Raw genomic sequence first — 26174 nt, forward strand, 5'->3', positions numbered from 1 at the left:
GCTGACTGAAGGGCCTGAGAATTAGCAGGAGTTTTTCTTATGCTCCATGAGCAAAGACACATCCAGAAAATATTAACATGATCTTGTTCCTGGCTCTGATCTGTGATTGTCTCCATCTTCTGTCTAGGCCTTTCTTCACCTACTGGGTCACCTTTGTGCATTCGCTCATCACAATCCTTGCTGTGTGTATCTATGGCATTGCCCCCGTGGGGTTTTCTCAACATGAAACTGTAGATTCAGTGAGTAAATCCTCTGCCGATCGGTATGAATTGTGATTGTTTCTCAGCAGTTGTTTGTTACCAGAGACCCTGATCTCTCCCCACGTTGTGTAACTTATCAGTGTGTTTCCTGTCAAAGGCCAATAGCTGGAAGCCAAATGTGCTCACCTGAGGGGCTGGGCATGCACATGCACACCTACAGGCTTATGCACCTGCCCATGTTCACACCTGCAGCCACATGGCGCACATGCATTCACGTACACATCTGCAGACTTGTAAATTCCCCGCTGTGCAGAGGCCTGGCTGATTTTCAAGGGCAGCACATTGCCTGGGCAGACAAACCTGCCTGTTGGGCTTGCCTGCCTGTGAGCTTTGGCTTCCTGCCATTAGCACTGAGTGATGGGAGACAAGCCCATCAGAGCTGATAATATCTGTATCTGTCATATAGCAGCAACGTGGCACTGTTCAGCCTGAGGAGCAGGGTCCTGGCGGCCTGTTGGCCCCTGCAGCACGGGTTAGAAGGAAGGTGTCTGAATGGAATCCTAGGCTGGGGTCTGGGCAGAGCTGGGATTCAGCCAGGACTCCTGGGATAACACCTTATAGTGTCATGAGGTATTAAGGCGGGGTCTCAATCTCAGTTTACCTTAGGGCCAGTGCCAGTCCTCAGATCCTCCCAGCGGGTCAATGTCACTCATGCTGCCTAAAACTCCGCCCCCACCTGCCTAAGGCTCTGGGAGGGAGTTTGTGTGGGGGAGGAGGTCTGGGGTAGGGGATTGGGGTGCAGGCTCTGGGAGGGAGGTTGGGTGCTGGGTGCAGGCTCTGGGTTGGGGCAGGGTGGGAGGTGCAGGAGGAGGGGGTGTGGTGCAGGCTCTGGGAGGGAGTTTGGGGGCTGGGTGTGTGTGGGGAGGGGGTGCAGGCTCTGGGAGGGAGTTTGGGGTCAGGAGTGGGTATGTGGGAAAGGGGTGGGGTACAGGCTCTGGGAGGGAATTTGGGAGCGGGAGGGGGTGGGAGTGCAGGCTCTGAGAGGGGGTTGGGGGTGCAGTGCTTAGCTGGGGCTCCAGGCAGGCTGTGGGGGGGCCTCTGCGCGCTGCTTCCCCCAGGGCCGCAGGGAGGGGCCGGCAGCCACTGAAACGAGCATGCAGATGCCGCTCAGCTCTGTTGTGCTGCCACGCCCCTGGGGGCAGCAGGTGGGGCCAAGGGAGAGACCTGCCCCTTTTTACCATTGCTCCTGTGCCCTGTGGTGCCCCACTGTCTATGTGGTTCAGATGGGGCTGCTGCTTTCTTGTCTTGCAGGTCCTGATGAACAGGGGGATTTATGAAAACGTCAAATATGTTCAACAAGAAAATTTCTGGATTGGCCCCAGCTCGGTGAGTCCCACCAGCTCGGGTTGGGTCCCTGGGGCTGGGGTAGATAGTGCACCCGCACCTTCATCCAAGGGGTGGGGCAGCTCTGCTGTTTCCGCATAGAGCAGTGAGTCTGGCGCAAGGGCCCGAGCAGCCAGGGCTGTGTCCAGTAACACTCAGGTCCCATGATTGGCGATTTATGTTCTGACATGCTCCCTTGTGGGCTTGCGGCCTGGCCCAGCCAAGCTTTTCAGGGTCCCATCAGCGTGACATTGCCTGCACTGGGTGCCCCTGTAAAATGGGCTCCTTCCCTGCTTAGGGAGGCATGTGGTGTGTCTCCAGTGGGGCCTGCCTTCTGCTGCTTGGCACTTTGCAGCTTGGCCAGGGGAATGCCCTGCTCTAGATCTGGCTCTGCCTCTGTGGGGCACAAGCTGGGACATGTCAAGCCCTGTAGGGGTCAGTGCAACCGGGGTGGCTGCCCTAACTGGTGCTTTCCCCTTTGCTGGCACCAGTATGAGGGGGATCTTGCACAGATGATCCTTGTTGTGTGAGGAGACTAATGGCACCTGTTTGGGATCATGTTTTATGTGTGAATATTGCTAGTTGTGCCCAGCCTTCCCCATCCATCCCTGCCTGACTTGACTTGCCAAAGGCAGCTGCTGCCCAGCCTCCCCCTGCTTCCCTTTTCCCCTGGATCCCTTGCTGCCAAGCCTCTTCCTTCCCTCTTCCCCCGGAGCCCTGCCTGCCCCCTTGGCCCCTGTGTGACCCTCAGCTGAGCTCCTAGCCCTGTCTCTTTCCAGGAGGCCCTGATCCACTTGGGGGCGAAGTTCTCACCATGCATGAGGCAGGACCAGCAGGTGCATAACTTCATCAGTGCCACGCGAGAGAAGGAGAAGCACTCGGCCTGCTGCGTGCGCAATGACAAGTCAGGCTGCGTGCAGACCTCGGAGGAGGAGTGCTCTGTGAGTGTCCCCACTGCAACCCACTCACAGCCCTGCACAGCTCCCCTCCCTCACTGCTCATCATCATGCTGCAGATGAGACCCCCCTAGGCCAGTCTCCCTGCCTGCCTGGCAGCTGTGACACCTCCAGCCTCCCTGTCCAGTTGGTGTCGAGCTCTGCAGCCTCCCACATATCCGAGTCTTGTATTCATGTAGATGGAATAAATGGGCCCAAAGAGTCCAACGTGCTAACATGAGCCAGACGCTGCCCATTAACAGTTCAACAAGGTTCAGGGTTTGGGGGACAGAGACTTCTGCCTGCTTAATATCATGGCAAACACACCACTACACATCCCGTGACCTTACTGAGATGCAGAAAAGAGAAAACAGTTTAAAACATTTGAAATGTAATTTTAACAACTTCCATTGTTCCCTTTTCCTCTAGCTGGGAAGAGTTTTTAGAAGGGGAAAAAGCCCTTGTTTGAGAGTCTCTTAGATGGTATCGAAGCAGGTAATAGCTGTCCTTTTGGGGAACAGAGATGTCAGCCGAGCTGGGCTCAAGCTGCTGTTGTGAAAGTCTGATCCCCTTTCCCGGAAGGCAATACAAGACAAACACACACACACGGGGGAAAGCAAAGACAGAAACTGCACTGTCTGGCACTGGTGCTGCCTCACTTGGAGCCTTGCTACTGCAGAAACACAGGTGCAGTGCACGGTCTGATCAGCCACGCTGAGACCTGGCAAACGCATACCAGTATCTTGTCCAGGGCATTGCTTTTAGCTGCCTTTTTGTCACAGGCTTATGTAAGTGTTGCAAAATATACGGTCTTGGCTGCTAAGGCAGACTCTGGTTAGACAGAAGGGAAAAGAAGAGGGATAGGAAAGGGAAGAAATGAGGTGTGGAAGGAAAGAGAGACAAGAGGTGTGTGTGTGTGATAGTCTCACCTCCCAGGAGGCATCTGGGATTTAGCTGAAGCCTGTGGAGGTGGCGATGTGAGCTGGGTCCCTCTGACTCAAGTCTGGTCAGGGCATCTCTCAGGATCAGGATGACAAAGGCCCAACTGTGTCCTGGTGCATCCCGGGGTCCCAGAATGGGGGGATGGCAGCCATAATAGTAAAGCTCACTCCTTCTGGGCCACCTGTCTCCCACCCAGCTGTTGTCAGCTTCTTGATTTTTGCCCCCTGCAGTTTTTTTTAAAGGACCCCCCAAAAGGGAGTGGTGAGCGAAATAACCTGTCGCTTCATTATTTTGTTCAACAATTAGACCTAATTTCTTTCACACCAATTTTGGTCCATTGATTTCTAGTCTCGCATGTCTCGTTTAACAAACATGATCTTAACACAGTCCTTGAGTTATATTAATAGGCCTCTTGGTTTGGACTAATTCAGTCTGCCTTCCTCCCTTTCAGACCTTTCCCCCACACCACTTATTGTTATTGCTTATTGGAGCAGTTTGTAAACTTTCCCTCACTTTTCTCAGCGGAGCTCACAATCAGGCTAAGTTTGTAGGCTGGTTGTCAAAAGTCTCTGTACTCAGCATGTGTGACCCCATCTCATTCTGATCCCCCAGCCCCCTGCTCAGTCACTGTGACCCCACCCCCAGATTGTCTCTGCGAATGCCTCTGCCTCCTAGAGCTCCTGGGCCCTGTGGTGATCAGTCGTGCCTCCTCTGCTCTCTCCTGCACAGTCCACCCTGGCCGTGTGGGTGAAGTGGCCCCACCACCCCAGCACGCCAACACTGGCAGGAGGCAAGAGACAGTTTGGATCTGTTTGTCACCAGGATCCCAGGTAGGCACTGCCTGGCTCAGGCCTAGCTCAGCCTCTCCGCCTGGTGAACGCCAGGGGCTGCTATGTCTGTGCAACAAGACAGAGGAGTTGTGGTGTGGAGCCGGGTGGGACTGCTCATTATCCTGGGGCTTCTTAAGGAAGTAGAGGCTGTTTGGAGAATGGGCCAGGCAAGGGGAGTGGATCCATAGCTGGGGAAGGAGACTGCTCTGGGCCTTGAGCGGAGGAAGGAGCATGATGAGGTTCTTACCCCAATATGCTGTGTGAGGTTCTGATACATTCATATACCATGGGGCAAACTGCTGGACACAGGTGAGGGCACAGTGTCACTGGGTAGAGGAAGCGGGCACAGGATGTCACTGGGTAGAGGTGGGGAAGGGGGTGTGGAGTGTCAATGGGCAGGGAACAGGGCACAGGGTGAGGGCTGTGGGGGAGGGTGGTGCTACTCAGAGACCAATTGGATACTTGGTCTGATTTCTGCCCCCTCTCCCCTCGAGCATTGCTGTCTGCCTGTAGCCTGTGCTTGCTGCTCTCCCTGAGCCCCTAGCAGCGTCCAGGCAGGGAGCTCCTGTGTGCCTGGCTCAGAACTGCTGGAATTCACCCTGCTGAGCCATCCCATCCCACACTGCCCCTGCCCTGCCCTGCCCGCCATCCCCTGCTCTGCAGTCTCCCTGCCTTCCTAGCTGCTTCCTGCCACAGCATGGGCCCCACCTGCATGCAGCTCTGTGACTATGGCAAATACCACAGAAGCCCACAATCCATGGGAGTCAACACAGCTGGCCTGTCACTTCCCCTTCTATGGCTCCACCCTGCCCTCTGTTGGAGCCATGTATTTCCCTGGAGCATCCAGACTCCTGAGAATCTCCCTGGGACTCCCTGTGCAGGGGGAAATGTGCACTGGGGGATCGCTGGCAGCTGGGTGTGGGGCTGGCCCTGCGTGGAAAGGAGTCTGATAGCTGGCAGACAGGGCAGAGCTTGGGTGCTCTGTCAGGTAGCTGGCCAGCCAGCTCGCTGCTCGGCAAGTGGCCCAGATGCTGGATTCGGTAGAATCAGCGAATGCACCTGGAAGTCGAGGTGTGCCCCTTCAAGTGACTGCACTTCAGTCAGTCAGTCGGCATCACAGCACCGTGACAAGTGCTCTCAGTACGGAGGCCTTGGTCCCTGTGACACAACACTGCCAATGGCAGCTTGGACAATCTGACCCAGCCTAAGCTGTCCTCAGCTCTATCCTACAGACCTTGCACATGAGCTTGGAGGAAACCCTGGGGATTGCGGCAGCAGCATGGTGCTGTGGCTCCTGGGAAGTGGGGGTTCTCCTCCCCGGCCTATGCCTCTCTGCCGCTGCCTGGTTTGTCCAGCTGATCTGTTGGATTTTGTTGCCTCAGGGTTTGTGAGCAGCCAGCATCGATGGATCCCCATGAATGGCCTGATGACATTACCAAGTGGCCGGTGAGCATTGCTAGAATCACCGTGGGGGGCAGGGAGTTGCAGGGCAGGGTTGGCACAGATGGTGCTGAGCACTCTAGCCTGACAGCTGCCCAAGGAACAGAGGCGCTGGAGATGGCCTCAGCCCGATATCTTTCACCTCATCACCATAGAGATGCTTTGCACATCCTCTACTGACCAGTCAGTGGGAATTCCAGGCCCCTAGACAGAAATCAGTGCTGTGTGCAGGGGAAGGGTGAAGGGATCAGGGGCAGCCCCGGAAGATGCTTCCTCCTGCAGAAAGCCGGGAGACACAGAAAGGGAAGAGTTGGGCAAGGGCAGTGTGGGGCCCAGGCTGCTCTGGGGGCTGACTTGGCCCACAGCTACCACTAGGGTGGGGGAGCCCTGAGCACAGCTCAGCCAGGCCATTGGGTCTTTGAACAGCGACTCCAGTCGGCTGAGATTTTGAATCTTTGACCTGACTTTGGTATTTGGGAGGGGAAAAGCTGCCAGGCCAGGAGAGACAGGCCCGCGTTCACCGCACTAGGCCAGCCTGCTGAGCCCTCTCCTGAGGGCTGACTGTTAAGGCTGCTACTCCCAGTCAGAAGCCAAGGGAACTGTTGTAACTGGGAGGAGCCTCCATGGGCTGCTAGGCTTTTGCTCCCATGCTTGTGGAGCCCATCTTGGGGAGGGGGCTGGCTGGGCCACCCAACTGGCAGCTAAAAAGCTATGTGTGATCAGGTTGTTCTGTTGCAAACCCGGGTGCATCCCCATTAACCGCTCCCCTGCCAAATCACAGATGGAGGTAGAACGTGGCCACAGCACCAGCCCCAGCCCCTCCCAGGAGCCTCCCAGGTGGCTCAGAGAATGGCCACAGCACCCTCCCCACATGGCAGGTGGCAGAAAGGTTTCCACATCCATCTCATTCCATTTGCTGTTGTTATCCAGATCTGCACCAAAAACAGCGCCGGGAATTATACCAACCACCTTCACATGGACTGCGTGATCACAGGCAGGCCCTGCTGTATCGGGACCAAAGGAAGGTAATGGAGCCCATCTGTCCATCTGCAGAGGGCGGCAAATAGAATGAGGCACATGGTGCATTTGCAGAGGCTTTGTGTGATTTGCATGTGGGCACAGGGGGCTTGTCCTTCTCCGCAGAGGGTAGTGTCTCCCGGCTATGCGCGGCCCAGGACACTACTTTGAAAGGGAAATCAGACAGAAATGGAACCAACTCAGGCTTGTGCATCCAGAGAGCTAGGCCCTGCCCTGTGCTGTGTGAGGAGGAGCAGAAAGGTAGAAGCCAGACAGAGGCTCCAGCTGAGAGGGCCAGGGGACAGCATGCTTTGCAGCCCCCTCACCCTGTGCATTTCCCACCCCACCCCAGCACAGTAGCTTCTGGCCAGCACAGAATGTGTGTCTAGAGCATTGGTTGCTGAGCCATCTTTTTTACACTGCAGAGCACTTTGAATAGACTGACCTGTTCTTCAGATCTGGAGCCCTCACGTTTGTTCCTCGTTGCGGGGAATAAATGTTTTCCCTGCCCGTCTGATGATGTCCAGTAGTGCTTTGGGATGCTGAGTGCAGTGTAGACTGAATGGGCCTCGCATTTTGTCATGCTGGAAATGGAGATGGTCTTTGTACACATAGGTTAAGATGTGTCCCTAGCCCTGGGGAGCTGACAGGCCAAAGCTAGACACTGGCGGTGGCTTACGGAGGGAGCTGTGGGGATTACAGTGAGATGGGAGGGAGGGCTCCTGGGGCATGACAGAGTTATGGAGGGATCTGACTGAAGATGGAAGGCACTTGGCAGTGATGACAGGGAGGCTGTGCCGGATGCAGGGGCAGCATGAGCAAGGGTACAAAGCAGAGTGTATCGGGAGCAGAGGGGAGAGCGTGTTGGGAGGGGTGAAGGGGAAAAAGAGCAGAAATGGCAGTTTCTACAGTGAGGGCCGGGTGCTTGAATTTGATGTGGTAAGCAATGGGTGCTGATGTGGTCAGGGGGACAGGGAAGGCATTTTGGAGGGATAAGGGGAGCAGGGAGAAGCGGGCAGGCCAGAGCGGGCAGGTTACAGTGATGGAGGGGAGAGTCCTGTGCTGGGGGTCTCTTAGGCAGGAGGGGAGACATGATCCAACCCTAGGATCATATGTGATGACAGGGTCACAGTCAGTCCATGTTCCTGTCCTTTCTGGCAGGAGGAATAATTAGCCACTGCTATCGACCCAGATGCCCTGGCTGGCCAGATCCTCAGGCTGGGCAAGGAGCTGTCAATAGAGGTTAGATAATAACGGACAGGGAATCATCAGTGCTGCAAACCATGAGTGTGATGGTCTGTCTGGCTTGTTTTCAGCAAGAGGAACTTCTTACTCTTTATACGGGTGCCCCTTTGGCTGATGTGGATAGCCAATAATTGGGGTCTTGTGAGGTTGTTTCATTAGTAGGGGAAATTGATTATAAGAGTCAGGTATTTCTTTGGTGCGATCCTGTTTATTTACAAAGAATAGACACATAGTCCTGTTCCTTGGAACACAGAAGGAACAAATAACAGAAGTTCCTTGCTCACAACTTGAAAGTCTGCCTCTCCAGTGAGTCATGTGCCCTAAGGAGCTGTCTGTGATCCCTTTCAGGGCTACACTCGTTTTTCTGGCTTTCTCCTTCTGTGTGCGCGCACACACAGCTGCAACCAATCAATTCCTCAGCCCCTGTATTTGCAATCACTGCCAGGGAAACCCTGAGACCACATTGCTTAACTGTGTCCTAGACCTTGGGCGGTAGCTTCTTATTGTTTCCAGTTATCACTACATAAAGGGGTATTTAATTGCTCCTTCTGTGTAGTCTGAATGAAGGGTGTTTTAGCACCCATCAGTTTAACAAAGGTCTGTGATTAGACCAATTTGTTGGCAGCAATAAGCACCTTCCAGCATAATCGCATGGTGGTAGTGCCTAGAGAACCAATCAGGATCTCTGTGTTAGATGCTGTACACATATAGAGACAAAGTCCCTGCCTCAAGTTTCTCACAGTGTAAGAAAGCCCTGCAATGGATTTTGTAGTACCCAGATTTAGAGACCCCTAAAATTGTGGCAGACTCACTTTACCTAGGAAATCAATGGGTTATAGGGTTATAATTCCTGCAGGGAGATCCTTAGGTTCTTGTTCCAATCTCACTCATAGAACAAAATCCCAATAGAAATCAATGCCTTCTTGTACAGCCTTGTCTACACGGGCTGCATAGCTGTTGGTGTAGTAGTGCAACTACTAATGTAGTCATGATTCACACATTTGGTGGGATTTGCACAAGTGTAAATTGTGTCTATTGCTAGAGCTGTGCAGCTAGACTGGAGGCTGATGTTCAGGGAACACCAAGCCCGAGTGCCCTGAGCAAGATGAGCACCTCCCAGAAAAAAGGGGAAGACCTGGTCTCTGCACCAAAAGGGTTTACAGGCAAGGGTCCTAGACAGAAAGGGGAAGGGCAGCACAAGCCAGCTCCTGTGCCTCCTCAGGATTACCCGGGGCATTAGGCTGGTGGGTGAGACACAGTGGTGACTTTGAGGTGCAATTGACTGAGGTGCCGAAGATGACTCAGGATGTGTTTGGGGCAGATATTGGTGAGGGCTCTGTTTGCTGGGTGAATTGTTCAGAGTGGTTCCCTGGCTCTAATGGGGACATTACCACACACAATGGCAGCAGAATGGATGGTACAAATGCCCCTGGCAGGGAGAGGCTACAGCAGTGCTGGGGAAGCACATCTCTGAATCCTGTGCATTATGATGCCAACTTTGGGGCCTGGACTCAGGGTATGAGGGGGTCTGAGGCCTGTAGAGCAAGGCTGGCTCCTCCAAGAGGGCAGCAGGTGCTCCTAACAGCACAAATGAATCTTGCTGTTTTTCCCCCCCCAGGTGTGAAATAACATCCCGAGAGTATTGTGATTTCATGCGGGGCTATTTCCATGAGGAGGCAACGCTCTGCTCCCAGGTACGGCCAAGGCTGCAGGGCAGGTTCTCATGGCCTCACTCTTCTCTTTCCCTCTCCCCTGTCTCCTCCAAGTGGTTTGGTGAGATTTGGGCAAGATTTTACAGTTTTCCTTCCCTTAGCTTGGGAGCCCCTTGCTGTGCCCCACAGTGGGCCCCATGTGAGGCTGCACTGCTCGCAGAGCTCTCCTGCCTTTATTCAAATGGGGGCGGGTGGGCAGGCCTGGCTCTGAGCCACAGACAGGTTAGAGAAGGCAACTCTCTTCCCTCTCCGGAGACCAATGCAGGATTTGTGCTGCAGGCAGCCCCCCAGCCCTGGAGGGGATTCAGGAACGAGTGTGAGGGGGTGAAAGCGAAGTACCAGAACCCTGGTTCTAGTTTTGCTCATGATGTGCTGTGTGGTCTTTTTGCTTCCTCTCCATGAAGAGGGGAGAATGTGACTTCCCTGCTCCATGTGAGTGGTGGGGAGGAGGGTAACTGGAGAGTTGCAGGGAGTAACTTGGGGCAGGTGCACAGAGCACCGATACCCATATGGAGGCTCCTGCACTGACAGGAAGTCAGGTGAGTGGGCTCTCCTGTCCCATGTGAGCAGGGGGAAGATGCATATCTTCCTGTAGGGGGCAGTCACGCAGCTACACTGGCTTCCCTGGGCCAGTCCATGTGATACAGGTGCAGAGGTGCCTAGATTCTGTGGCACTAGGCACATTACAATGAGACAGGCAGAGCAATACCTTTGTGTGGCGGGAGGGGGCAGCATATTCCAGCCTGCATTCTAGCCAGGTTTCAGCCCCCAGGCTGTGAGCTGGCTATTATGGGTCACTAGGTAACATGGAGGGTGAACAGAATGTTTGAGCCCTGTAGGCTTTGTGTTTTGGTGCCTGTTTTGCTATGCCTCTCAGGCCACTTTAGGAACTTCTGGGGAGAGGTACCCCATGGGCACTGTGTGCATGGTGATAGGGTCTGACTCTACTTATTCACAATGAGGTGGGCGTCAAATCCCTGTAAAGTCCAATACAGGTGCCTACGCTCTGGCCCCTGCTGGAGTGCAGCACCAGAGCCCTGGAATGCTGTTCCTCTTGCTGGCCATGTGGGGACTGGGAGTCCCAGCAGCTGTGTAAGCAAGTGTAGATGCACATAAAGATGGGAATGGCTAGGACATGCTCATGAATCTTGCTCAGTTCTCTAGAGACCTAGGCAGGTGAGTCGTCCCAGACACAAGTGTTAATGCAGTTCTTGGATGCGTAAACAGGGGACTCGAGTAGGACCAGAGAGGTTATTTGACCTCTGTATTTGGCACTGTTGCAACCACTGCTGGAATACTGAGTCCCGTTCTGGTGCCAGTTCAACAAGGATGTTGATAAATTAGAGAGGGTTTAGATAAGAGCCATGAGAATGACTAAAGGATTAGAAAACCTGCCTTATTGATAGTCTCAAGGAGTTATTACAACCTGTAAGTGCCTACATGGGGAACAAATGTTTAACAACAGGCTCTTCAATCTAGCGAAAAAAGGTCTAACATGATCCATTGGCTGGAAGCTGAAGCTAGACAAATTCAGACTGGAAATAAGGGGTACGTTTTTAACAGTGAGAGTAATTGGAATAACCTACTATGGGGTCATGGTGGAGGGCATGGTTCTCTAACAGATCTGCTCTAGGAATGATTCTGGGGCACTTCTCTGGCCTGTGTCATACAGGGGGTCAGACTAGATGATCACAGTGGTCCCATCTGGCCTTGCAGTCTATGAAACTGAGGTGTTTTATGGCCTTATGCCTCTGCCAGCCCTCACCATGCCCATCTGGAGGCCTCAGCCCCTGGCACAGCACTGTCATGGCTGGAGTAGAAGGCAGTACATCTCCCAGCAACCACCATCACTGCCTGCAGCCTGGTTAGTGTGACTGCCTCCCCCTCCCCCCACAGACCCTCAGGGCTTCCAGCTGACCTTGATCTCTGTTAGGTGCACTGCATGGATGATGTCTGTGGCCTCCTGCCCTTCCTAAACCCAGAGATTCCTGACCAGTTCTACCGCCTGTGGCTCTCCCTCTTCCTCCATGCTGGGTAAGTCTCACTGCAAAAACAAACCAGTGTCTGACACTGGGCGGGGGAGGTGTCGGTGTCTGGGTATGGTGCTCATTGTTTCCCTGCAGGGGGTGGGGAGTGGTTATCCCTGCTTGGTTGTGCTCAGCAGGGGTCCAGTAGCCTCTGCACCTCAAATAAGTTACAAATATTTCATGTCCTTGGCCCAGGTGCTCGCAGGAGGCAGGCCAGAGGCAATGGTTGAGCCTGGGGCAGGGATTACAGAGCAGGACTGTACAGGACTTTAGTAGCTGCTGCCTCAGCTCTGGTGTTCTCCTGATTTGGTAGGATCCTGCACTGCCTGGTTTCAGTCTGTTTCCAGATGACCATCCTGCGAGACCTGGAAAAACTGGCAGGCTGGCATCGCATCTCCATCATCTACCTGCTCAGCGGCATCACTGGGAACCTGGCCAGTGCAATATTCCTGCCCTACAGAGCGGAGGTAGGTCTCTGGCAGACGAGCAGGCCCAGTTACCTGTTGAGAGCACTGAAGCTTACATCACCCAGCCCTGGCACAGCCCAGACTGGGGACTCCAGATTGGCCCAACTCCTCCTTTGTGGACACCACCTGGATGAGGAACGGGATGACAGCTCCTGGCACTTCAGCCTCCACTGCCACTTCTGTCATGGGCCATCTCTGCATCTCCCTGGCCTGTGAGGCAGAGGGCAGCACTACTGGCCCAGTTGCTGAGCAGTAAAATCTCCAGAGCACTCCGGACCCTCTGAGGGTCTCGCCCTTTTAGGACATGGCCCCAAAAAAACAGGAGTCCGGGCCCTGCTCACAGTCCTGAGGCACTGAGATGCCCAGCATAGTAAGGGGCCCATCTTGAGTTAGCCTAGTGCAGGGGCCCAGGCCTCTGACAGACTGAGAGGTCCATAGCTAATGTCCAAGAGCCGTTGCACCACCGCTGTAGCGCTTAAGTGAAGATGCTCCTATGCTGATGGGAGAGCTTCTCCATCTCCCCGAGCGGCAGTAGCTTTGTTGATGGGAGAATCTCCTGGGGACATAGCGCTGTCTACGCTGGGGGTTAGGTTGGTATAACTAGGTCCCTCAGGGGTGTGGATTTTTCGTATCCTTGACTGATTAGGGCCAGTTCTACAATACAGACCCATAACAGAATCCCAGCAATGGGAGTTGCTGCTGCCACCACCTAGGGGCTCTGTCTCCAGAACTCCCCCACCAGGCATGGCCCTCTCTTTACCCCTGAAAATGATCTTGAACATATTTATACTGCAGGTAGAGCAATATGCCTGCACTCTTCCACAAATGGTCACTGCCCTTAGGCTGCTGGCTATGGGTAGGCCCTGATCTTAAAAGGCTTTGAATGTTCCCATGGCAAGGAAAAAGGGGCAGATAACTAAAACAGCCTGTCATGGCAGGAGAAGCACATACAATATTACTCATACACCTTCCTCCACCCCTGCCTCCCTGCTCCCATCCTGTAGCCAGCAGCTGAAGTCGTATCGTGCTCCCAGCTGATGTCCTGATGCATTTTAGAAGAATGGTAGAGCCTACAACAGTGATACTCAGACTGAGGCTCGCAAGCAGCAAGTGGTTCTTTAATGTGTCTCCTGGGGCTCTTTGTAGCACATGACATTAAAACACCGGTTAATAACTTAATTATTAACCAATCTAAAACCACAAAATCAGGATGTTTTACTGTGTTAATGAACTGTAGTTGATGATAATATACTTGGTCAGTCATTCTGCCGTGCGAATATATAGCACTATAATAAATTAAACAATGAATTCACACTACTGTGCGATAGCTAATTTGGCTCCTGAACCACTGAGGCTTGAGTATCACTGGCCTAGAGGATACCAGTATCCAGTGGTGAGGAATAGAAGGTATCTAGCTTGAGCTGTATAGCATGCTTGTTGCTTGAATGCTACCATACAAGAGTGAGGGCTGACTCAAACTGGCAGAAGGCCTGATGCAGATACTTTGCGCCCCCCCACAAATGTAGAAAATGGCTCCCCCGGTAGCTGTTGACTCAGAATGAGGTAGCTCCTCAGTGTCACTGACATGGAGCATTCCAGTGGCTGATAGCACCTCTGTGAAGCTGAGACCCAGCAGGAGCAATCAATAGCAGGGTTGGTTTGATCTCCCTCTCTGTAACCTGTGTCATCCTTCTCCTGTAGGTGGGCCCTGCAGGATCCCAGTTTGGAATCCTGGCCTGTCTCTTTGTGGAACTTTTCCAGAGCTGGCAGATCTTGGCACGGCCATGGAGGGCCTTCTTCAAGCTGTTGGCTGTGGTGCTCTTCCTCTTTGCCTTTGGCCTCCTGCCTTGGATTGATAACTTTGCCCACATTTCAGGATTCATCAGTGGCCTCTTCTTGTCCTTTGCCTTCCTGCCCTACATTAGCTTTGGGAAATTTGATTTATATCGGAAGCGATGCCAGATTATAGTGTTCCAGCTCATCTTCATTGGACTCTTCTCAGGACTGGTGATTCTGTTCTATTTCTATCCGATCAAGTGTGAGTGGTGTGAGTTCCTCACGTGTATTCCATTCACAGACAAGTTCTGTGAGAAATATGATCTAGACGCACAGCTTCATTGAAAGGCGAAGACTGGCTTCTCGAGCAGGTCCTGGAGTTGGATTGTCTTTGCAGCTGCTGTGCCAGTTCCACATGGACAAAACCTCTCATCCTGTGACACATCTAACCCTGACCATGGTTAATTTAAACTGTTTTGTCAGCACTTGGCAGACCTATTTTGCCTTATCTCAGAAGATCTGCACATTTTCTGAAAACAGAACAATTGTGCCTTGTTCAATTTATTGAACCTTTCCTGCTGCCATATTTTTATTACAGTACTTTAATACTACATTTTTAACCAGATTTGTTTACTACTGCTAAGGTGGTGATTAAATGGAAAGGTAGCGTTTTAGCTACTGTTAACTATTCTGCACAGTCTATGGCTACATTTGTTTGCTTTATCCTAAGCGTATTCAATCTCAAGCACCTACTGGCCATGTCCTTTCCCTCGGGCTGCAAAATTAGGTTCCATGTCTTAGGGTTTCACAGTCCATTTACTGTTTTGTAGTAGTTGCCATGATGAATTCTCTATGGCAGTTTACAGGCTCACCATTTTGTAGGCTAAGCCTGGAACCTTTGTGACAGTAGCCTTACATGCCCCACCTGGTGATGGCTCTTCATGTGAAATCAGTGTGATAAGTATCATCAGCTGCTTGTTGCTAGACTCACCTGTACTTGTGGTGAACCATATCTGTTTGTTCCCTTCACCTTAATTGCCCTGTATCCACCTGCTTGACTTGCCTGTAGTACAAAACCCAGGATCTCTGCCAATCTGACCCCAAATATGGTGATCAGTTAGACACTGAGCATGTGGGCAAGACCCACCAGCCAGACACTTGGGAAAGAAATCTCTGCGGTAACTCAGAGCCTGTGCCATCAGTAGCCCCGAACATTTCTATTTTTTTTTAGGTTGGCACAATTGATTAAAAAGGGACCTATTCAGTCCTAAAGCTCTTTCAATGTCCTGTTTCTCTCTAGATCCTATCTGTACTTTATGAACTTCTGTCCTCTCCTCTTTACTAGGCTATAGAGCAGAGGTCCCCAAACTATGGGGCTTGGATGACTGTTTGGGGGGACACAGCTGAGGCCCAGGCCAACCCCCAGGGGGAGTGGTACCCATCTGCCAGCCCTGTGCCCTGGGCTCCACCCCCCCAGCTCAGGGGGAACAGAGGTAAGAGGGGGTATGACCCTGAAAAGTTTGGGGGCCACTGCTATAGAGCATCCCTGTTAACAGTTCCTCCCCTAAGGGATGTGTCTCTCTGAACTTGCTGGCTATCCCCCAGCCCTCAGTTTAACAACAACTCTACAACCTTTTTAATTTTACATACCAGCAGTCTGGTTCCATTGTGGTTTCGTTGGAGCCCATCCTTCCTGTATAGGCTCCTCCTTTCCCCAGTTCCTAATACATCTAAAACCCTCCTCCCTACACTAGGGGCCCATCTGCACACTGAGCCCCTGCAGTTCTATCTGGCCCTGTGCGTGGAACTGGAAGCACTTCAGAGAATGCTACCATAGATATCCTGGACTTTAGAGGTTTTCTAGCAAGGTGGCGCAGCTGGGTGAGAACCTTCAGAGAATTCTTCCAAAATGTTTAAATTCTCATAGTTGTAGGAACAGGATGACTCCTGCTCCTATATGCCTTCCACTTCCTTCAAACCCATCACACCATCTTTAAATAAATTACATTTAATAAACACACACAGGCTGGCATTCTGCAACATGGAACTGCTGCCTCATCTTCTTTTATAGATGCCAGTTCCTTGTTCCGAGGCCATCACATCCTGCCTATCTCACTAAGGGAGCAAGCTCCTTGAGGTAGGGCAGGACAAAAGCAACAAAAGCCTTGGTTTTCCATACAGGCCAGTCCTCTCACTACATGCGTGCTCTCTAGCTGCTGTTGGTCTGATTCCCATCTTCTGGGCTCAAGGCCTCATGCCACTGTTTATGGCTTCTTAAGAGACAATATCCAATTTCACCATATCCATTTTTTAAGCTAGCAGTAGCTCAAGATCAATATAGCCTCTCTGTGGTCTGGATTTCTTCAGTGTGTTTCCTCATGACCAAAGTCTGGTCAAGACAGCTGCATAAATTATTAGGCTTAGTCCTTTATTTGTGGTTGTGCCTATGGTGGCATCAAGTTCCAGCAGACAGAACTTCAGAGGGCTCTGAGAAGCATCAAAATGCACCATTTGTCCTTCAGAGCCAGGGCACAGCAAAAGCGAACACCACATTCAAACACTAACCTACCAGAGAATTTTCATTGCCTCCTGCATTTGCTCTTTGAAATGCCACAAGTTTCTCTTCTGGAAAGATGCTGAATCTGCAGGCTGGTCCTGCTCCAGTAACAACCTGGACTTAGTCCTTTTCAGGCAGAAAAACTGGAGCTGTAATCAAAGAGTTTGAAATTAAGATATTGCTACTGCCTCCACGCTTTCCACAGGCCAGCTGGGCTGGCAAGCGACCTTGTGCACCAGCTTGGCACTCTGAGTGGTGTATGTTGCTGTGTTTTATTTATAGTTACCCTAGAACAATCAAGAATCCTGTATCAGGCACAATGTTTCCTACATCAATTACTAGGAGCTTGGCACTTACAAAAATTTGTTTTGGTTGCATGATATTTTTTTTTAATCTTGGTAACTAAAGTTAGGCACCTAGATGAGCAGCCTGGTGGTGTAGTGCTGCTGCTTCCTTTGGCTTTTGGAAAACCAGTTCACTTTATTAGATGCAGGGATATGGATTCAGGTGCCTAACTTTAATCGGCCAAGACTGACAATTTTGGCCACCATAGATTAAATGCCAGCCAGACACTGGACCTGTTTAGTAAGCACACACCATACACTTGTTACATTGTTGAAAATACTCATACTGTCTGAAAGCATTTTAACTACATTAACTGACCACAATCTTCATTAACAAAGAGTTACAGTTGCCCAGTGGCCTTACAGAACATTTAGTTCTACAAGTGGCACTGCATATTCCCACTTACGGGTACTGTGCCACCTTCTGTGCCTTTACTAGCCAGACACACTGCCCCTCAGTCTCCCCAAGGTACTGAAGGAGAGATTATAGAAGGGGGGCAGAATGCCCTCCCCACCTCAGTTCCTTCCAACTGCGTGCCTGGACAGATATGAACTCTGGTCTCCTCAGAGCTGGAGACTTGTTTCCTCCAAAAAAATCAGTGTTCCCTCATAGTGAATAGTTAGGGTGTCTGGTTCTGGGGTATGATAGAACCAAAAAAGTAAAGGAAGCTGGGGTTTAAAAGGTGTGCTTGCTGCCCAGCTGTATTCTCAGTATCAGACACCCAAGTACAGTAACTCCTCACTTAAGATTGTAGTTATGTTCCTGAAAATGCAACTGTAAGTGAATCTAATTTTCCCCACAAGAATTAATGTAAAGGGGGGGGGGGGCAGCGCTAGGTTCCAGGGAAATTTTTTTCACCAGACAAGATTATTATATATATATAAATCTATACACACACACACACACACAGTGTATAAGTTTTAAACAAACAATTTAATACTATACACAGCAATGATGACTGTGAAGCTTGGTTGAGGTGGAGGAGTCAGAGGGTGGGATACTTCCCAGGGAATGCCTTACTGCTAAATGATGAACTAGCACGCCACTGAGCCCTCAAGGGTTAACATGTTAATGTTGCCTCACACTCTACAAGGAAGAACAAATGGAGGGAGGGGAGACAGCATGGCAGATAAAAAGGGGAAATGCACATCTGTCTCTAAGTTGATCAAGTTGAGAGCAGCTGCTGTGAGCATGCTCCCTCTGTCTCCCCACACCCTTCTCTATGGAAATGGGGTAAGTGGGGGGCAGAAGCAGGGGAGAGGGGGACACCCTGACATTACTCTACCTCCCCCAGCAAGCAGGAGGCTCCGAGGAGCAGCTCCAAGGCAGAGGGCAGGAGCAGCACATGGTAGTGGGGGGTGGGACAGCTGAACTGCTGGCAATTGATAGCCTTCTGGGCAGCTGCTGCACAGGGAAGTTAGGGGAGCTGATAGTGGGGCTGCTGGTCTATCCTGGTTCCAAGCCCCCACCAGCTAGCTCCAATGGGCTGCTCTTTCTGCAAGCAGGGGACAAAGCAGGCACCTGCCAAACAGAGTTATAATGGAACACTGCACAACTTTAAATGAGCGTGTTCTCTAACTGAACAACATTAACCAGGATGACTTCAAGTGAGGAGTTACTGTACCTGAAGTCTCTGGGAGAAGGCCACTTGCCTTTTGGGTATCTGATCTGTCAGACTTTCACTCCTAGAGCCCACAAGTACAGAGAGATTTGTCTGCAACGTCCTCTGCTTAAGGAAGCCCTTGAGGCTAGACCTCTGGATCTGTTCAGACTTCGGTTTCAAGGTCTGAAAGAGTCAGACTCTGCCCCTGTGGCCTCCATTGGTTCTGGTTGACTGAAGAATTTCAAGAAGATGGAAGGTGCCTAAATTTCCTCTCTCATGATTCTGTCAGTGCATCTGAGCACCCAGAAAGCAAAGGTCTCCGAGGACAATCCCTTATTCATGGAGGAATCATAATAAAATTAGTATAATTACATCTTTGGAATCCCAGTTTTTCATCCAAGCTCTAATCATCAAACTGGGTTTTCAAAAAACAGCATTTGGGATGGGTCCTGACACTTGTAAAGGCTGCTGTCCAGTGGTGGGCTGGCCCCTCAGTAGCTATGCCAGAGCACAGTCCTAACAATCAAAGGTTGGCAAAAGGGCAGAGCCCCCAGCTTGAACCCCCCCAACTTCCTGGCACTGCTCTGACACCACATCCCACCCTCCTATCTCTGCCCCCCAAAAGTTTTAAGAATCTGAAAGTGTTAGCAGCAGCTCATGTTAGGTGGGCAGTGTATCAGGATCCCCTTGACTAAATGGCCCAGCCACTTGCTTTTCTTTGATCACACTCAGTTCCGTTGTACAGGAAAAGGGTGGAGGGGCATGCATCAGGATTTCATTATCCTTATTGCTTACTAGAGTCTCATCTGCCCTATATTTAATTAACGCTAATTTTCTTGACAATACTTCTAAACTAAAACCGAGGCTGCATGTGGATTTTACAGCACTTGACAATATTGCTCTTAAACCAGAAATTTTGGTCTCAGGGCCAAACTTTCAAAAGGATCCCTGCAGAATGCAGGTAGAGAGCAACTAGTGTGCACAACATGCATTCTCTGACAGCTGCCAAGGAAAGGGCTCAAACTCTCAGTACATGGCTGCAGCTCAGGTTCAATTACCACAGCATGACCCCTTGAGCGACCCAGTTATTGTCACAACAGTCTGCCTGCAAACTCTCTGGTTTCAGCAGAGCCCTAGGATTGCTGCCCTTACACATTTTGCTCTTTGGGCCAACCCACGCTGGAGTAGTGTACTTTACTCAGTAACTTTTTCAATACTGATTCCCCAAATGGGAAGGGGATACAACCAGGGGGCAACACCAGTTTGGGTGATATGAAAGTGTTTGTTCCTGGGCATATAACAGCATAATTCTCTCTTCAAGTACAGCACCAAAAATCAGGATGAGGTCTGTTTATAAAGAAGCAAGACTGAGCCCGAAGTATGGGCAAAAAAATAAAAATAAAAAACAGATGATTTTTGTAAACAGCTGATATTTTGGGAAGGGACCCTTGCCTCAAATGAGCCCAAATCTGGATCACTAACCCTACCCTGAATGCACCCGTCTCCGCAAGGCACAGAAATGTCTAACAATTCACGTCGCCCTGTGGATTTTAGAGTATTTAGAATAGGTGTGTTTTAAACAGTAGGTGACTCTTGACCTTAACTGAACTAGAACTGCTGTCCTACTATAATCTTGTGGCTCAGAATTAAGGATATCTGGGAAATGCGTCAAGAATTTTTTTTAACCATATCAACATTAATAAATCACCCACTGTCATTAAATTAAAGTGCTGCTTCAGAGAACAGTTTTTATTAACTGAAAATACTATTGGGGGGAGGTAACTAATCCCATTGATATCAGTAACAGCCGCAGTGCCTAACAATGAGGCACGTCTGCCCACTCAGCCTCACTCCAGCCTATGTGACTGAGACCTGGAAATGTAGTAGGACAAGCGGCTGAATGTGATTGGGATACAGCAACAACTCTGAGCACTCCAGGAGCTGACAGTTGCAGCGTTGGCCTCCACGAGCACAAGCACTATGGTCCTGGATTAAAGAAGATATAAGCTTACAGAATGTGTGCAGGAAGCTTTAGGACATACCTTACAGGTCACTTTCGAAGCTTCTTTATAAAGCAGACCTCATCACGATTTCTGATGCCGTACCTGCATAGAGAGTTATGCTGTTATATGCCCAGGAACAAACCTTTATATGCCCCCAGCCCACACACTCCTCCTCACCTGTCAGAGTCCATGCTTTAAAAGAGAGACACGGGCACCATGTTATTGGCAGGACACCAAATAGTCATGTGACCAGAGAATTCTAGTCCATTTATCCAGCTTCCCACCCCATCACTGCAGTAACTCAGGGCCTGCAGTCATGCAATGCATTAAGTTACATGACTAACATCTATCACATGCACCTCATTCTCTCTCATCCTGTCCCCCGTGGGAGAATCATGCATGCATGGCAGTGTTGATGGAGAGGGGGCGGGAAGGTTGTTTTTTTTGTAGCAAAGGCATTTCTTGCACACACCAATCTGCATACAGTATTTAGGAGACATGCCTTTCCCCTTCAATCTGTGCACGGAGGTTGCCAATTTTATTCGTCCAAACTGATTGGCTCCAGTGTGCCCAGTGCCAGAGTGTGTGTAATAGCTAGAGAATGCAGCAGGTGCTGGCGCTGCTCCCTTCTTCTCGTGTTACTGACTGTGTGTAGAGCTGGGATGGTTTGTAAACTTCTTTACTTAGATCCCCAGTGACATAACACTGAGCAGGGCCAGGAGCCTGTTTTCCACACTCATCCTTGGTATGCCTGCTGCCTTCTATTCCACTCCCTCTTCCTGTGTTATCATGACTCCCATCCTACCTCTCCCTTCAGCCTCTCAACCAGTGGCACAGCTCCTTGCTCTGCTCCCTGTCCTCATCTTATCCTGGATGCCTCAGTGCCCGTTAAATCACAGCAGAAAACAGACTTACTTACCCCTGGTCCCAGCTAATTTCTGCCCTCGCAGCCCCACCACACATGCATCCTGCTCCCTGAGGAAAAGTAACCCCCCTGCCTCTTTTCCCCTTGGTCTGTTGGCATCTATGGTGTTGTCAGGCTAATTTAAACTGAGCCCCTCAGGGCAGAGTGTTTGTCATTTATCTGGGAAGCACCATGCATACCTGTGGTTGGTGCTCTGGAAACAGAAATAGCCTGGGGAATGCAGAACCTACTCTCAGTAACTGCGAATCAAGGAAATAGCTTTTCACCAGGAGAAAGGACTCATGGCTGCTCTGTTGAACTTCAAGGTTTGCTGACTTCGAAACATCAAGTCAACATATTGTATTGTTATACACGCTCCCCACTGAGCTCTCTCCAAGAGCATGAAGTAATGCACACTACGGGTATGGCTACACTTGCGAGTTGCAGCGCTGGTGGAGGCTTTCCAGCACTGCAATTAGTAAGTGTCCACACCTGCAGGGCACATCCAGCGCTGCAACTCCCTGGCTGCAGCGCTGGCCGTACACCTGGCTCAGCATGGGGAATAAAGATTGCAGCGCTGGTCATCAAGTGTGGCCACACACCAGCGCTGTTATTGGCCTCCAGGGTATTAGCAGATATCCCAGAATGCTTTTATAAATTACTCTTTTTGTTTTGTTATGCAGCCTCTCTTTGTTTTGTTGTGAACTCAGAGCTCTGTAGCTCCGTTGATCCGGAGCTGCTTATCTACAAACACAGCTCCTGTTTGCTGTGATCAATCTGTGAACAATCAAATGAGATAATGAGGCAGGCAGGGAGTGAGTGTTTGCTTGACAGAAACAGGGCAGAGGGGAGAGAGGGAGTCCGTTGGCTGCAGGCTGTTTGCAGTTAAGAGTTAAGGGTAAGGGATCAGGAACATGTTCTGATTTTTCAAGGCAGGAAGGTAACACACAGTGTTGGCTCCAAAAATCCACTCTCTCTCTCTCGCCCGCTCCCTGTCACACTACGCCCCACCCCACCCCCCTCTTTTGAAAAGCACGTTGCTGCCACTTGAATGCTGGGATAGCTTCCCATAATGCATCACTACCAACAGCGCTGCAAATGTGGCCACACACCAGCGCTGGTAGCTGTGAGTGTGGCCACACACCAGCGCTGGCCCTGCACAGTTGGACGACCAGCGCTGCAACTACCAGCGCTGCAGATTTGTAAGTGTAGCCATACCCTATGAGGAGAGCCCGGAGAGTGAGAAACAGGCACTGAGACACGGGGGGTGGTGTCCCTTTAATAATAATTATAAATGTTGGCTCTAGATCTGTCAGTGGTGTATCATAAGTGGGGCAGGATCTTTCACCCTGCATAGCGGGGCTAACCAACCTATGGAGAGAGGCCTTTCTAAGAGAACCCCTTACTAATAGTCACCAAATCACCTCTGCTGCGGTTCATTAAGAGACCAAGCCAGAGAAGTAGCCTTAATGGTTCTAGCCCGCTTTTGTGGGAACCGTCTGAACAAGAGGGAACCCAAATGGGAAACCCAAAGACACAGGAGGTTCTGGTCTGGTTGGAGGAATATAAGTGGCTTCTGTTTTGTTCCTGTAACTGAAGAGGAAAGCCTGTCTAACTGAGCATATAGAAAATCATAAGACTAGATGAGACTCAATACGCCTGTTGGCTGTTTATTGTTAGAAAAATCTCCCTCTCTTTCATTGTTTTGTTGCAGTGGTTAGCTAAAAACACTGTTTTAAGGAGGCTGTTAGTCAATCTCACTGGTCACAGATTCCCCCAGGGAGAAAACATGTGCCTGAGCCCAGGTCAGGGAGAGATGTGCAGCTAGTTCGCTCACGTGACACCAACCCTGGGAGCACTCCATGAGGCAATGCAGTCACACTTCTCAAGCTTTCCATTGGAAAATCTAACCAGAATCAAAGGGACAAGACCAGCCTTTGCATGCACAAACATTTTACAGACATGCAATCTGACAAGCCAGGCCTCCTCCTAGTCCCCACAGGCTCAGTGAAGATAGAAAAATCCTGCTACTTACTCTCGCAGCTTCTTTTTGTCATCTGTCATTTTCTCTCCAGCAAAGGTTAAGTGATATGTTCTCCATACGTACGTCCTGTAAAGACAAAATTCTGTGATTTAAGAGAGGGCAGCAGGAACAGCAGCAACCCACAAAGGATCAGAGAATAAGGATGACAGCACAGAGGAGACAGCAATGAACATGACTCAGTGAGCGCAAGTGCTGCTCCCTGAGGTACCCGAAATATGAAAGGAGTGAAATCCCGCTCTGTTCCCAGCTATCACAGGTCAGTCCAGAGTGGAGTGACAGAGCAGCTAGGGCCTTCAGGCTCTTACTGCCCCACATGTGCTTTACAAGGGATTCCACCTGCAGTTATGTCTCTTGGGTTGATAACACAAATGAAGGCCGGGATTTACGCGCCTCAGAGACAAAAGGAAATGAACAGGATTGTGTGGGTGGCTGATTTACACTCCTCTTGTTGTAGGAGAAACGGTAGTATCAAGGTGCATCAGATTGCCCATAGCACCCCTTTTCCCCTGGGGAGCCCCCAACTCACCAGCTAATGTGCTGTATGCCCCCTTCCCGCTCCTGCTTCAGCTGAACATATCGCTGGATAGCTTTCTTCAGGTCCAGGACACTGGCATTCTGTACCACTACTACAGCTAAAAGGGAAAAGACTGTCACCTGGCAATGGTCCCAGAGATGCTGTCCGAAGGGAGGCAGAGCTCCAGCTCCCAGACCCCGCCCTCACCTGTTGGAAGCTGCACTTTCAGTGGAGTTGCTTTGTGCTCTTCATTCTCCACAAATAGCAACACTAGGACTGGCTTTCCTTAATGCTCCAGTCCAAAAGCCTGTGCCACAACTGCATAGGGCTGGGAACTGGATGATACAAAGCCAGCTTGGCAGCTGGTGAGAAGTGAGGGAGGGATGAGTCTGCCTGGCTGTATCAACTACCGCACAGGAGTTTTTTACTTTATTGCATCACAGCACCTGTGTGTCTGACTCAGAAGATGGTTTGGGCTGCATGGGCCTGGTGAGAAGGCACTAAGCTACCGCACTCTGATACCCTGCTGGCAGTATTCAGAGCCCTGCATGACAAGGAGTTTACCAATCTAGCCCCCTTCACAATATCACCATGGTAGGGTGCCATGTGGAGGGGTTTGCCCAACCTCAGACACAGCACCTGCTGCACTGGCTTACTAGCTGGCTCAATACTTAAGTGTACTGGATTGAATTTCCTAGAACTCCTCCTCAACCTTCTGATCCCATTCAAAACCCATCCCCTGCAGCCCATCAATGCCACCCCTACACTGGCTAGGGAAGGTCACCTCACAGTGAGCTAAGCAGTGGGATAGGCACTAATCAAGTGGCAAGAGAAGATGTGGGAACTGAACCTTGGTCTCAGCGTCCTCCCCAGATCCAACCCCACCGCAGCCTGGCTTCAGTAGGAGGCTGCACACATGCCCAGTGCCACTTAACTGCAAGAAACTACCCCAGCTAGGTCTACCACTCTCCCCCCGCTCCAACTTCTAACTGACCAATGCTCCAGAGCTCTAAGATGGTGCCTGAGATTTTTCAAGGGAGATGATTCAGCATGGTCCCTGCATGTGCCATTTAACATGGCAAATACATGTCATGCATACATGTATGTAGGGGCAGGCCCTACACAACCCCTGAAGTAGCATATGGGAGCAGACCCACTTCTCTGGGCTTGTAGCCCCTCCCTTCACTTTAGATCAAAGATCTGGCCAGTGATCTATGACAGGCCGTCAGTGTGATCTTAGATGATATGTCTACTCTGCAATAAAAGACCCATAGCCACCCACCCACAAGAAGGGTAGGTCTCAGAGCCCATGCTCCAGTTTGAGCCCAAAAGTCTATGCTGCAATTTTTAGCCCCACAGTCTGAGCCCTGCAAGCCAGAGGCAACTGTCCTGGACTCAGACTCAGTGCTGTGGACTTTTTATTGCAGTGTAGACATACCCAGAGAGACTCCCAACACAACCCCGACAGTCTGCATAGGGCGCTGGGGGTAGGGTGAGAAGCATGTCAGGGGACTTACGCATAACTTCTTCATCCGCCTTGCACACCCGCACCGTCATGGCTTGGCCATACTCCAGCGCAATCTGAGAATTGATTTCCTCCACAGTGACCTGTCCAGGAAGTGAAAGGCAGATGAACCACCAGGTGCACCTTGCTCCCCACAGCCCTGTTAGTGCTCTGACGGGTGTGGCTCAAAGCATCTGACACCGGCAGCCATGGGGCTCTGCCCTCTTGCCCCCCGTCCTCTTCCTCTCCCGCACCCACCCCCCCTTTCTCCAGGGCTCTGCCCTCCCCATGACGGCCCATGCCCAGAACCCACCTGCGCCCCCAAGCTCCTCCAGGGCCTTGCCCCGCCCTACGCCCAACCCCCCATTCTCCAGGGCCCCGCCTCCGGCAGTCACGTGGGCTCGGCCGGGACCGGGACACGCCCCCAGCTCCTGTCCGGCTCGCCCCAGAGCGGGGGGAGGGGAGGGAGTGACGCAGTGGCGTGACGCCGCACAATGCCGGTGGGGGCGGGGCTTGGCGCTGCCAGGGCGGGGGGGGCTCCGCGCGGGGGGCGAGCGGCACCTGCACGGGGAGGTCGCAGAGCAGCGGGTCCTGCACGAGGCGGGCCAGCCCCTCCTGGAACAGCTCGAGCACCTCGGCGTGCGCCAGCTCCTCCTCCTCGGGGCCCGGCTCCGCCATCAGCCCGCACGCGCGACTCGCCAGGAGCCGGGACCTGAGCGCGGGCGG

At 51.4% G+C, this 26174-nt stretch overlaps 2 protein-coding genes across 11 annotated transcripts in view; one reads left to right on the forward strand and one right to left on the reverse strand.

The window, feature by feature from the left end:
* The window catches only part of RHBDF1 (rhomboid 5 homolog 1), a 96160-nt gene extending 81489 nt beyond the window's left edge, over positions 1–14671 (forward strand). For 9 of the 10 annotated variants that reach the window (XM_039490724.1, XM_039490721.1, XM_039490722.1 and 6 more), the window contains 10 exons: positions 128–239; positions 1512–1586; positions 2363–2524; positions 4190–4290; positions 5673–5736; positions 6661–6755; positions 9611–9686; positions 11638–11738; positions 12045–12198; positions 13900–14671. In XM_039490724.1, coding sequence (XP_039346658.1) covers positions 128–239; positions 1512–1586; positions 2363–2524; positions 4190–4290; positions 5673–5736; positions 6661–6755; positions 9611–9686; positions 11638–11738; positions 12045–12198; positions 13900–14319 — 1360 coding nt within the window. In that variant the 3' untranslated portion in view covers positions 14320–14671. Of the gene's footprint in view, positions 1–127; positions 240–1511; positions 1587–2362; positions 2525–4189; positions 4291–5672; positions 5737–6660; positions 6756–9610; positions 9687–11637; positions 11739–12044; positions 12199–13202; positions 13876–13899 lie in introns of those variants that run through there. The other variant, XM_039490726.1, reaches the window with a different exon arrangement.
* Positions 14672–15922: 1251 nt separating this feature from the next.
* On the reverse strand, positions 15923–26152 carry SNRNP25 (small nuclear ribonucleoprotein U11/U12 subunit 25). Its single transcript, XM_039490728.1, has 6 exons — positions 26010–26152; positions 25462–25552; positions 23957–24062; positions 23422–23496; positions 20522–20584; positions 15923–16680 (listed from the first exon to the last, which is right to left on the reverse strand). Exons 1-5 carry the CDS (start codon positions 26124–26126, stop codon positions 20530–20532), a joined length of 444 nt encoding a protein of 147 aa, XP_039346662.1. The 5' UTR covers positions 26127–26152; the 3' UTR covers positions 15923–16680; positions 20522–20529.
* Between the last annotated feature and the right edge of the window lie 22 nt (positions 26153–26174).

This window comes from Mauremys reevesii, linkage group 10 (assembly GCF_016161935.1).
Source record: "Mauremys reevesii isolate NIE-2019 linkage group 10, ASM1616193v1, whole genome shotgun sequence".
Taxonomy (NCBI): Eukaryota; Metazoa; Chordata; order Testudines; family Geoemydidae; genus Mauremys; species Mauremys reevesii.

Excerpts from the sequence above, each read along its gene's own strand:
- SNRNP25 (XM_039490728.1), bottom strand. The coding sequence starts at position 26,126 with ATGGCGGAGCCGGGCCCCGAGGAGGAGGAGCTGGCGCACGCCGAGGTG. Across the intron at positions 24,063-25,461 it reads GGCGGATGAAGAAGTTATGC|CTGTAGTAGTGGTACAGAAT; the intron begins GTAAGTCCCCTG and ends TTTCCCTTTTAG. Across the intron at positions 23,497-23,956 it reads GGCATACAGCACATTAGCTG|GACGTACGTATGGAGAACAT; the intron begins GTGAGTTGGGGG and ends TTGTCTTTACAG.